General features: G+C 40.3%; 1 protein-coding gene across 3 annotated transcripts in view; it reads right to left on the reverse strand.

The window, feature by feature from the left end:
- The window catches only part of LOC136876128 (pleckstrin homology domain-containing family G member 5), a 1,197,778-nt gene that overhangs the window by 522,027 nt on the left and 661,943 nt on the right, over positions 1-13,808 (reverse strand). For all 3 annotated transcript variants that reach the window (XM_067149822.2, XM_067149820.2, XM_067149819.2), the window contains exon 6: positions 6,582-6,676. In XM_067149822.2, coding sequence (XP_067005923.2) covers positions 6,582-6,676 — 95 coding nt within the window. The remainder of the gene's footprint in view (positions 1-6,581; positions 6,677-13,808) is intronic.

Raw genomic sequence — 13,808 nt, forward strand, 5'->3', positions numbered from 1 at the left:
CTAATAATAATAATAATAATAATAATAATAATAATAATAATAATAATAATAATAATAATGTTATTGACTTTACGTCCCACTAACTACTTTTACGGTTTTTGGAGACACCGATGTGCCGGAATTTAGTCCCGCAGGAGTTCTTTTATGTGCCAGTAAATCTACCGACACGAGGCTGACGTATTTGAGCACTTTCAAATACCACCGAGATGAGCCAGGATCGAACCTGCCAAGTTGGGGTCAGAAGGCCAGCGCCTCAACCGCCTGAGCCACTCAGCCCGGCCTTCTTCTATTCTTTCCGACCTTCTTTGGTCAAGTCCTATTCCTTTCCGGCCCCGACGGTATTAGAGCATTCTATGCCTAACGAGTCTTTCGTTTCATGACCTTCGTAGCCCTTGTCTTTCTTTGGCTAATACCTTCATTTTTCGAATTGTTGGACACCTTCTATTTTCCCCTCTGATTAGTGTTAATAGAGGATAGCTGCTCAGTTGTATTTCCTCTTAAAACAATAATCACCACCACCGTCACTCTCTGGTGATATATAGCATTTAGCGTGCACCATGTCTTCTGACACAGACTGGACTTGGGTGACTAATCTTTCACTTTTACAATATGAAAGTTACTAGGGGATGAGCCATTCTAGTACCACTACTCCATATGAACAGCGTGAAAATTTAACTTGTAGAGAAGAACACTGTGCATGAACTAAGAAATAGTGACATGGTGAGGGTAAGAGGAGTAGAAAGAAGAGAAATGGATATAAAGAAATGGGCGCAAGAAACAGGTCAGAAAAGAAGATCAAAAGGAAGCTTCTATAAAATAGGGGAGGATAACCCGACAAGCCACTTAAAGTGGAGAAATTAATTGAGAAACTCAGACCGACAGGGGAAAAGTAAAATCACGAACCAGTGACTGGGATAATAATAATAATAATAATAATAATAATAATAATAATAATAATAATAATAATAATAATAATTGTTCGCCTCTGTGGTGTAGTGGTTAGCGTGGTTACCTGCCACCCCCGGAGGCCCGGGTTCGATTCCCGGCCCTGCCACGAAATTTGAAAAGTGGTACGAGGGCTTGAACGGGGTCCACTCAGCCTCGGGAGATCAACTGAGTAGAGGTGGGTTCGATTCCCACCGCAGCCATCCTGGAGGTGGTTTTCCGTGTTTTCCCTCTTCTCCTCCAGGCAAATGCCGGGATGTTACCTAACTTAAGGCCACGGCCGCTTCCTTCCCTCTTCCTTGCCTATCCTTTCCCATCCCCCCACAAGGTCCCTGTTCGGCATAGCAAGTGAGGCCATCTGGACGAGGTACTGGTCCTCCTCCCCAGTTGTATCCCCCGACCAAGAGTCTGAACCTCCAGGACACTGCCCTTGAGGCGGTAGAGGTAGGATCCCTTGCTGAGTCAGAGGAAAAAATCAACCCTGGAGGGTAAGCAGATTAAGTAATAATAATAATAATAATAATAATAATAATAATAATAATAATAATAATAATAATAATAATAATAATAAATATCGGAGTATGTAGTTCCGACAAAAATGCCGTATTTGCCTTACCTCTATTCGTCATCCTCATCAGTCTGCTAGGTGTATTACAAATCTATCTTCTGTCCTAATGGTGCTTCAAACACATGCTGACCACCTCTCAAGATCGATCGTTCCAGCTCCTTTAGGCAGAAGTTGACACAGACTAGCACTCAAATTTGGCGTAGCATTATTTTTCCTAATATACGCCTTCAGCTGAGACCAGATCATTTCTATGGGGTTTAAAATACAGTGATATGGAGGGAGTCGTAAAACTTCGTGTCCACACGAGGCTGCGATCTCCTCTACAGCGTACCTTTTACTGATATTTGCTGATTTGATTTCCTGCAACATAACTGCCTTGATGGGTATAGGTTTTGGCACGGGAATGTTATTGTACTCCATAAACTCAATAATGTCCTTAATATTAGTGTTTATGGAAGGAAACCTAATCAGCTGACGCGAATGATAGCTTGCGTTGTCCATTACGATTACACATTTTCGGTCACGTGGTAGGTTCTCTAGAAGATGAGACCTAAAACAGTTTTCGAAAACTTGAGCTGTCATTTCGTCATGGCTATCAGCTTTGCAGTCTTCAATGTTTTTTAGCCGATAAATAAAGGCAATTTTCAACCCAGCCCTCACTGCCTCCAGCATACAATACCATAATACGCTTGCCTCGCGATGTTGGTGCTTTCAGTATGCAATTACAAGTCCCATCATCCCACCCTTTCTTCACAATGTCATGAGTATCGTACAAAGTTTCATCTAGATAGACAACTCTGCACCCCTCGGAACACAACTTCCAGAGACGGTCTATGGATTTATATCGCCAAGCTACTATTCTAGCATATTCCATTACAATCTGTTTTCTCCTCGGAATACGGAAACAAAACCCAAGTTTTATCAACAGCTGTCGTACAGTAGTTTATTCATAAGGAAAGCCACACACATTTTTCAAATGTTTTAACAGTTCCTGTACGGTTGGTGACTTACCTTTGGTAAAGAATGTATATACCTCGCGTCTCACCAAATCACAGCAAAAATCATCAGTTTTATGCAATATAACCCTATTATTACCACACTTCTTCGGATTTGTAGGTCTCTTCTTTACTATTTTACTTATAGTTTTCCTGTTAAGTTTCAACATTTTAGCTATCTCAGAAATATAACCCTTGTGAACGTTGTTCTTCATAACGTACTCGTATGCGTTACATACCAGCCGTTGACTTTGCTTACTTAAAGTTTTAGTCGCCTTTCTTTTCTCCGCGGAACGACTGCTACCCGGCTGAGTACCACTCGCGGACACGGAACCACTGCTGCTCGGCTGAATACCGATCGCGGGCACGGAACCACTGCTACCCGGCTGAATACCGATCGCGGGCACGGAACCACAGCTACCCGGCTGAGTATCACTCGCGGACACGGAACCGCTGCTGCTCGGCTGAGTATCACTCGCGGACACGGAACCGCTGCTGCTCGGCTGAGTATCACTCGCGGACACGGAACCAGTACTACTCGGTCGAATATCACTGTGACTGGTGCTCGGTTGAGGATCGTTTGCGTGCACTGGTAGATTTATTTCAGGATTTTCTGATGCGATAATTTCCAGGTGTGATTCCCGCGGCCTCCACATTACTGCATGAAGCGAAGTGAAAAGCAACACACTTCACGAATATTAATTAACTAAACAAAGAAATAATCCAAAACTTTCAAACAGCGAACAAAGCAAGTGTGAATTGTCTGAGATGAAAAAGGAGACTGGCGTCTATTTAACAAGAGGTGCATTGGCAACAGAGCTGTGACGATTTTTGAAGGGGAATGCGAACTTCCATTTTAAAGCCCACTGTCGTCATAAATCACCCCCTGCTAGGCAAGTGAGTGGCCAGGAGATCAAACGTTTGCCGAACTGTTTGAATGCCGCTGGGTACGCGTTGCCCGTCTCAGTTATACCGTAATTGAGGCCGTGGCCGCTTCCTTCCCACTCCTAGGTTTTTCCTATCCCATCCTCGCCATAAGACCTATCTGTGTCGGTGCGACATAAAACAACTTATATAAAAAACTTTAGAAGCCATTTCTCAAAAAGTTAAAATTTTAGATTCAAGGAAAATTTTCTGAGAGAGAACCAGGGAGATCATTTTTTCTTTTTTTTTTTTACTGAACGCCTTATCTGGTGAAAATGTAATTTTCACACAGCTGTTTTGTAATATGTTGAGTAACTGAGGTGAAATGTACGATTAAAATCACATTTGAAATGGAAACGAATCTCCTCAATAAAACAAATGAGAAAAATACGCAAAAATATCACAAAAATAAAACCAATGCACACGTTATAAAAATTTCAAATTAGTACTTGTAATAGTTTTCGCATTTGTCCCTCAAAATTTATGTATATAGTAAACAACGGATCCTCCGGTTCTTCTTAAGATCAATAGGCTAGGAAATGAAAAATAAAATGCAGGGTTTCCGGCTCGAGTCCAGAACAATTAAAAACGCTACAACACAAAACTGGTGACATCTCGTTGGAGATGAATAATTTACCAATACAGTTTCAATCAGGAAGAAAACACCTGGTTCGTGACTTTGTGATAAATGAATAACGGTGTAGGTATTTTCCACGTATATGATTTACTGCTATCAGCACTGCAGGGCAGAACAGATATGGGCTTGGTGGGCCAGTGGAACTCTGGTGTATCGCTCTGCTTCGAATCATCCATCATTCTCCAATCCCATTGTAGTCGACCCCATTCCAACCCACCGCTATGTCAATGTCCAGCCATTTTCCTCGCAGCAAGATTGAACACCCCTTTCCAGTCAAGTGCCTTATTTTCTAGCGAATGAATCTCCGGTCTGGACACGAGTGGATAATAAATTTTAAGGGAATTTGGAAGTTGAGTTCGTTTAATTATATATCATGGGAATGAAAAGTGAGCTTCCAGTTCTGCGCAACTTGGGATGGTAATTCACGACACATACTGTTTTATGGCATCCCATAACACATCTCTCAAAAGTAATGATTGGGATTCAAACGGCGTCTGGCTTGTGAGAAGCTTGTGATAATGCAACTGATCTATCAAGTCTCACTATCTTATAACAAATAATGTTTCAGGATAAAGGGAAGAGAAAATGTTAAATCAATGTGCATATTCACTGGATTTCCAGTATGATGGCCAAGGATCGAACTCCACTGACATTAGAAATGATTTTTTTGTTACTGGCTTTACATCGCACTGACACAGATAGGTCTTATGGCGACGATGAGATAGGAAAGGCCTAGGAGTTGGAAGGAAACGGCCGTGGCCTTAATTAAGATACAGCCCCAGCATTTGCCTGGTGTGAAAATGGGAAACCACGGAAAACCATCTTTAGGGCTGCCGACAATGGGATTCGAACCCACTATTTCCCGGATGCAAGCTCACAGCTGCGTGTCCCTAACCGCAAGGCCAACTCGCCCGGTTAGAACTGAATTTGAATATTAAAAACGATCGATTCAGTTCCTTGTAAGCAATTTCTTTTCCTTTTTCTACGGCGACGAAGGTGGAATTGGAAGGAAGAGGCATTTCCCTGTTGGTATGAAATTTAGAAACCACACAAAACCATTTTCAAGGCTGCCGACGACGGCGTTATAACCACCCATCTCCTGATTGTAAGGTCACAGCAACATGACCCGAATCGCGAAGCAAATTCGCTCGATTTAAAGACAACAACTCAAGGGAGTTAAAAAGTCTCAGCGATATATGCGTTCTACCCAAACACTAAAAGCGTCTTAAAATTTTTCTTTCCATGCACTCACTGAGAAGAACGTAAGTCTACGTTCAAATGTTTCTTTCAACAAAGTGATTGTATTATCTTCGCCATGTTGACACGCGTTGCTCTTCACATCTGTCAGTGAAGTTAATGAATATTTCCCATTATGGCGTATTTAGCGATATACCATCATCTATTACCACAAGATAGAACTCTTGTCGCCAAGTTTTAGGAGTGATGTCTAAATTGTTTTTATCGTGGATGTTTTGTTGTAGGTATTTCCGTGGTATATAATCTGGGCAAGATGGAATTCCAAATTCTTCGTTCTTTCCAACAATAAATGTACTTCATTCACTGAAATGAGGTTATCGCTTTGGTGCATTAACAACATTAAGATCACCTACTGCAGTATTGACCTTGTGTAAATCGTATTTATAAGATACATTAATATAATTTCAAATGTTGGCTGTCAAACACAAGCTTACATACTAGTAACATTATAAATCTGAGTATCTTAAATGTTTTTTTCTTGGGGCCGATGACCTCGATGTTAGGCCCCTTTAAACAACAAACACAAATCAATCAAATGTTTTCCACAGTCCCGTTGCAGATTTTCAAAAGGGGGTTCACAACACATACTTCATTTCCGTAGAAACAGAATAATGAAGTCCCGTAACAATATTTGCTGAACCGAAAGAGCTGAAAATGAACGCAGACGAAGAGTTATAAAACAAAAATTTATGAAATATTAAGCTAAAACAAAGAAAATACTTTCAGCTAGCATTTTGTTATTGCGCGTTCTATTCCCGGGCTCCCTCCCCCCCCCCCCCCCCACATCCTTTTGGAAGAAAAACATCACAGAAATTGCAGCTCAAATAGTATGAAGTATGGTGATATTAAGAAACTACATACTTTCTCTTCCATAATGCAAGCGCTAATTCTGCCATCTCTCCTATACAGCTAAACTACAAGCCGTTAAATAAGGGACTGCATCCGGAGTGATATATAGCTTCTGGCGCTTTTAGCGAGTACGCGTTAAGAACGATATATTGCTCGTCGGTACCGTATTGGTTAAATACATTGAACAGGATGATATTTACAGAAACAATTACTGTATTATACTTCCCCTGACATACAGTAGTGGGTCAAGTGGAATGCAGTGTCTGACGTTACAAGGATCAGCTAGCTTCTACATCATACGAGAACTGTCTGTTGTTACTTTTAAACAAATAACTAACTTCTTCACTCAATTGCAGACACGACATGCTACTTATACTAGGAACCAGATATGGTTAATAGTACTCACAATAGAAAGATGCCCTTGGTGGCCGGCACGAACTCATCTGGTCCAGAGTCATCTCCGAACTCGAAACTAACACTGAAGTACTCCGAGCTGGACACCTGGAACAAATAATAATAATAATAATAATAATAATAATAATAATAATAATAATAATAATAATAATAATAATAATAATAATAATAATAATAATAATCTCTTACAAACACTTTTTCTCAAGTCAAATTTATGGGCGAACTCTCAAATCCATTTGAGATAAAAACGGGTTTGAGGCAAGGAGACAGCTTTTCTCCACTACTCTTTAATTGCATTTTAGAAAAAGTTATAGGGAATGGAGGCTGAGAATGACTGAAAATGGAATGAAGAATGGGGTAAAGATAGGTTGTGGAAAAAATGCGATGATGATGGATTGCCTTGCCTTCGCAGACGATGTCGTTCTTATTACAGACAACCGTCAAACAGCCAAGAAACAAGTCGAAGAACTACAAAATGTTGCAGTCAAAACAGGGTTAAGAATCTCTTTCGAGAAAACAGCATTCATGGATTCTATAAAAAAAGGCGACACGGACAGACTTGTTACATTGTATGGGGATATCCAGCGTGTGCAAAAATTTAAATACCTGGGAGAAATACTCACCCCCAATGGAGATGAAAAGGAGGGATTAAAGGAGAGGGTGAGAAGGATGGAGCTGGCATTCAGACTATGTCATGACACCTATAAGTCCAAGTCTCTCTCAATTCAGGCCAAGTTAAAACATTACTGCACAGTGGTTAGAACAGAGTGCCTTTATGGAGCAGAAACCTTGACGAGGATGGCTGACCCAGTCCTTGAAAAAAGAGAAAGAAGATTCTTGCGAAAAATCTTAGGCCCTAGAAAGTCGACGAGTGACCCAAACACATTCCGGTTAAGATCGACAGTAGAAAGAATCACGACTGTGATGAGAAAAAGGAGACTGACGTTTTATGGACATATCAAAAGAATGAACCCTGAGAGATTGACCAACAGGATACTTCTTCTGCAGGAAAGGTGGAAAAAACAACCGGGATGGCTTACACACGTGCACAATGACTTGGCAGAAATAGGTATCAAGGAGGAGGATATAAAAGAAAGGACATCATTTAGGAAGAAGGTTGCGGGATTGAGGGATGCGTCTGAAGAGCAACATGCGAAGCCACGGAACATCTCGGTGGAAGAACGAGCAAGAAGAAGTCAAAGACTCAAGAATCTTTGGCGAGAGTGTAAAGAGAAGGGTATCAGTCTGCGTGACAGAAGGAAGATTGTGTAAACGTGGCCCACAGGTGGCCGTATCGATTAATAATAATAATAATAATAATAATAATAATAATAATAATAATAATAATAATAATAATAAAATTCGAATACCTGGGAAAAATAATTCAAGAAAACGGTTTAGAAAAATCTGCTGTACAGGAAATGTTACACAAGATGGAAAGAGTGTATGGCATCGCTAAGAATTTTTACAAGGAATGCTTGTCTAAAAATATTAAAATAAGGCGCTACAATACTGTGGTGAAACCTGAATGTCTTTACACAAGTGAATTTTAGTTTCGAACTATAGTTTAGACTAGCTGTAGTACCCGGCGTTGCCCGGATAGTTTCTGAATATTTACCTTTAAGATTTGCATTACCAGTTAGTTATGTGTGATGTGAATTTTTATAGAATTCCTTTTTGACTTGCAGATTGATATATTAAGATCTATTATGTAGTTTTAAAATTATTTAGATGTGTTCAAGTTTTAGATTATTTAATTTTCGAGTAAAACTTCGTCCTTATGGAAGCTCGAATCGACTGGGAAGTATTTGATCCTGTCAAAAATTAATAAGTGAAAACTATATGTATTTAGCCGTCGCACTATAGATACGATGTACAGGATTTCAACTGTCAATGAGACTGTCCCCCTCCCGCCCTCCACCACTAAGAGATATAAAATCTGGATTGTCACCATTCATCTCAGTGACCCAGAAAACTGTAGATTCGACACTGTTTTCGATTACTTTTATATCTCACTCCCCCTCACTCACACCCCAAAGGGGGCTGAACATGAATTAAAAAAGAATTCGATGTGTCACTAATTATTTCAGCTACCACGAAAACTATGGATTCGATAACATTCTATATTATTTTTATACCACCCCCTCGCCCCCTGCCCATAAGGGTGCTAGGGGTGTCTTACCCTCACGCGGTTTGTCTCCTGATACTAATTGATAAGTGTACCAAGTTTGGTGAAATTGCTCCAGTGGTTTAGGAGAAGATGTGTCATTTACACACCCACGCACACACATACATCAATTTATATATAGTAAGAAGAAGAAGATAATATTTTTATATGTAGTTTTTCGATTAATTTTATATCTCACCCCCTTCGTTCCCCACTTGGACTTGCAAAAAATCCGGAGTAATACTATTCATCTCAGAGACCCTGAAATCTATGGATTCGAAACTGTTTTTAATTATTTCTATATCTCACCCTCCCCTTTGCTCCCCACCTAAAAGGAGGCTGGACCTTAAACAATTCTAGAGTATTACTTTTCAACTCAATGACCCCGAAAACTATGAATTCGACACTATTCTCGATTATTATTGTAACTACTCCCCCCCCCCCTGACCCTCTCCCTTAAGGGCGCTAGGGATGGCTTACCCCCCACAGTGATCGTCTCCCGATAGTAAGTAATACGTGTACCAAGTTTGGTTGAAATTGCTCCAGTGGTTTAGAAGGAGATGTGTCATTTACACACACACTTCCATTTCTATATATAGTAAGATTTTTATACTCGTACTTCATCCCCTTTTCATCCCCGCCCAAAGGAGTCCTATGAGTGCCTTACACAACAGTATATTTCTTCCAGATATTAAGTCTTATTTGTACCAATTTTGGTTGGCAGCTATGCCCAAACGTACATACATAATCTCACTGCTCTAGAATCCTGGAGCTGATGTTGCCATGGTTACGACAGTTCATTTCTTTATCAGATTCCTAGAGCAGGGGTAGTGTGGTGCCAATATCTCCGTAACGGTTGGTTTTAGGGCCTTAAAACATGGTTTTCGGGCCCGTAGGGCTTACCGAGTTTTGTTCATTGCGTCAAGAGGATTAAATTGAGCTTTGTCTCGTCCTTATACGACAAATTCGATATTTTGCCTATAATAGTATAAGAGAAAACGGTTTTCCTATAAAACCCCCGTCTTTTCAAAGATTTTAAAATGATATGCATATCGAAACCTTCCCTGGGATGAGTATACTCTAAATATGAAGTTCGGTTGAGATCTATCCAGCCGTTTCGACGTGATGGTGGAACAAACAAACAAACAAACAGACAAACAGACACGAACAGCTTTATTTATAAGAATAAATTAGAAGAACTAGAAAAAAGAATGATAAAAATCTTAGGTCCAATGAAAACAACAGAACGATGAACATTAAGAAGTAATACGGAAATATACCAGACAAAGAAAATATAACAGAAACAATAAGTAAAAAGTGATTGCTATTTTTTGAAAATATATGTGTAATGGATAACAGATCGACAAAACAGATTATTCAAATACCTTTCAGAGAAAAAGTCAATAATGATTCGGATATGAGAGGTCAATAGAGATTTAGAAATACATAAAACAAGAGAAGAGGAAACTACAGAAAGAGAGATTGAAAAAGAAAGTTTTAAGAAAGGAAAGAATCCAAGGAAGAATTAAAAGGAAACCTGGTCCAAAATGGTCTGAGGAGAGAAGAATAAAGCATAGTGCAATGAAAAAGGAATACTGGAAAGAACCGAAGAGGAAACAACAAGAATGGCTGAATTGAAATTAACGTGTGGTCCCCAGCAGGCCCCATCGTTAATAATAATAATAATAATAATAATAATAATAATAATGCGAGTAATATAGATTTTATTTCCCAATAACTATTGGTTGTGGGTTTCAGAGACGTCGAGATGACGGACTTTTTTCCGCACGAGTTCTACGTGCCGATAAATTTGCCAACACGAGGTTGGCGTATTAGAACACCTTCAAATACCACTGGACTGAGCCGGGATCGAACCCACGAACATGGGCTCAGAAAGCCAGCGCTCTATCGTCTGAGACACTCATCCTAGCCTGAAACGATGTTGGATACAATAAAGAAGAGAAAAGTTAGGCTCTTTGGTCACATCATGAAAACGGACAACAGACTCATAAAACTGTTCTTCAGCCAGATTTACAAGGGAAATACGTTAATACAACCCTATGTATTCACTATTGCGTGTTTCTGTCATGGTTAGCAGTGCATGAAGACAGGTGTTTTAAGACGAATAAAAATACCCAGTTCCCGAACCAGATGAGTACGCAGTTAAAATCCTCGACCCGGCCGGGGATCGAATACAGGGCCCTTTGGACTAAAAACCACTAAGCTGACAATTCACCCAAGGAGTCGGACCTTACAACTTACTAATGATATCAAGTCACTCAGAACACCGTCATATTTTTCGAAGTATGTTTAACATTTTCACTGATCTGAAGCAGTTACCATATAAGAAACTCAACGTTTTTAGTTTTCGTTTTTTACAGTAACTGTAACGTGACGATTCAACCCCTCGAGCACGTCGTGGGGGACAGCCAGTGGTATGAAGAAGTGGTTAGCCTGTAATGGCGAAGTACAGCGGGGATCTTGTATTCTCCAGAACCGCTACAGTAGCCGTGAAGGCCTGACAGGAACCCTGAAAAGTAACGGCAATTAAGGCGGAGAAGGAGTCCTTTAGTATGGCGAAATGGGTGGAGGAGGCAGCCCTCCCTCTTGGGGTTAAATGAAGAGGGAAACCACTGCCTTGTGGCGAAGAGGAATATTCAAAGGCTCAGGAAGACAACCCCAACAGAAAACAGCAGGTTTGGAGGCTTTAGGTGGCAGCCCCACCACCAGGCTCCGGTGCTGTGGGCTAATAATTCTCACAACCTTAAATCAATCTCCAAAAGAAACATCAACGAAGAGAAACCGGACTGATTCAAAAATGACGACTCTTGGCCTGAAAAGGTTAACGAAAAGTAGTTATGGAATGTGAGAACTCTGCGGGAAAGTGGAAGACTACGACAGACAGTGGCATGTATGAAGAGTTAAATGGAACGGGCATACACTGAGGAAGGGAATTGAAACCATTGCGAGACAGAGGGGCACTGCATTGGAACACACAGAGTAAAAAGGAGGAAAGGGAGTCCCAGACAAACGCGGCGAAGAATTGTACACACGGAAGTAATGGAAGAAAGCAAGACCTGGAATGTGGTAAAGAGGTTGGCTGTCAACAGGACCAGAAGGAGATGCTTTGTTGGTGCGCTATGTTCCACGAGGAACAACAGGATTTTTTAAAATCACCATAGTAGTTATTCGATTTCCAGAATACGTTGAAAATTTAAATGCTGAAATTATTGTGAAACAGGAAAGGCTCAGTTTCGTGAGCATAATTAATGAAATAAACGTGTGAAATGTCAGTAGCGCACGTCATCGATCTTCTACATTTTTCAAATGTCTTAGAACTTTCAAAGAGTGGGTGTGTGCTCTGCTTTTAAATTGTTTACAATAAATAGGTGAACCGTGTAAACCATTTATAGTCTAGTCGTTCTATGCGTTTGAATGAAACTCATACGGAACTGTTTTGTCAGTAGGCGCATATGTATTAAGGAAATCATCAATATTAAAAATCAAAAATAGCACAGACAGTAAAGTGACCTAGTTCTAATCTTTTAAATCGCTTCACACGAAACTCATACAAATGTAAAGCGTCTTTAACATCCTGGGTTATTAGTTTTCATGATAGATATTTCATTGTTGAAAATATTAACTTCATAAATCTACTTTATGATCGATTGTCAGTGATATTAGAAAACGGTGCTGAGGGAAGGCTAAACCAAGCTACGACAAAGGCAACTGTTCACAAATACCGTCATAAATAATACTAGAAAATGTCCGTTATAAATTGCACGGCTAGAGCAGACATTATCGTAGCAGCCAATCAGCTAGGTCAATTGATTTACGATAAGGGACTTATAGAGGTCCTAATCAATAGATCACTTTCTCATGTACCGGCACAAATGGAATAATGGAATACCTGAAAACACCGGATTAAATGGATAGACATTGTAAGTACCTGTATTTCTCCTATCATAATGACATTCTTCAAGACTATGAGGTAACAAATCAATGCACTGCGATGCAGTCTGGAGTTAACTGCCAGCACAGGCCTGCCGTTATGCAGCAGGGGAAGTGGAAATGAATAACAGTGCCGTCAACCAGTGGTATAGTTATTTTAATCATTACACTTAAATCGTGTATGTTTTATTTTAAAGAAAATGCATTCTTTTTCATTGAGGGACTGAAAGCATAATAGTAGGCTACATTATGCAACAAGCCTATAATGGCAATAATTAAGACACGAGTATAACCTCCATACGAGTGTCTTAATTGTCATTATACGCGAGTTGCAAACGACTGTTTGTGCTCGACGATAATTATAACTCTATTTTTAAATATTCATGCATTTCTGTTGAGATGTCGCTTGACAGTTGAGTTTACTGAACAGAGCGCAGAGCGCATGCGCTGGGTTATTGATATTCCGTGAGTGGATCAGAGTGGTGGTGGTGGTGATTATTGTTTTAAGAGGAAGTACAAGTGGTCAACCATCCTCTATATAGGCTAACACTAATCAGAAAGAAAAAAATGGAAAGGGGTCCGACACTTCGGAAAATGAAGGTATCGACCAAAGGAAGACAAGGGCCACGAAGGGCGTGAAAATGAAAGACTCCCTAGGCCTCCACACCTAATATCGTCGGGGTCGGAAAGGAACAAGAGTTGACCAAGAGAGGTTGGATAGAATAGATAAAAGTGAGGAGCCTGGCACAAGTAAGTGGGAGCAATGCCAGGACTCAGCTGAGGACTCTGTGGTCGCCAACCCACGCGACAAAGTTCAGAGCCCTTGGGGCCCCTTTTAGTCGCCTCTTACGACAGACAGTGATACGTGGGTGTTATTTTACCGCTCCCACCCATAAGGGGTGAGTGGATCAGAGACCTTGACAATGTCATATGTTTTCAAAGCTTTGGTAGAAGGTTATCATAACCTAGCTTTATTTCAAATACAAATTGTTTATTGTGCAGTTGGTGAAGTGAATTTGCGGGAATGCGCCGTGTTGTTGTGGAATACTGGAAGTAGAAGGAGCATTGATGTTAATGTGTGTGTCCGATATGTTTGATTTT

This window comes from Anabrus simplex, chromosome 6 (genome assembly GCF_040414725.1).
Source record: "Anabrus simplex isolate iqAnaSimp1 chromosome 6, ASM4041472v1, whole genome shotgun sequence".
NCBI classification, from domain to species: domain Eukaryota; kingdom Metazoa; phylum Arthropoda; class Insecta; order Orthoptera; family Tettigoniidae; genus Anabrus; species Anabrus simplex.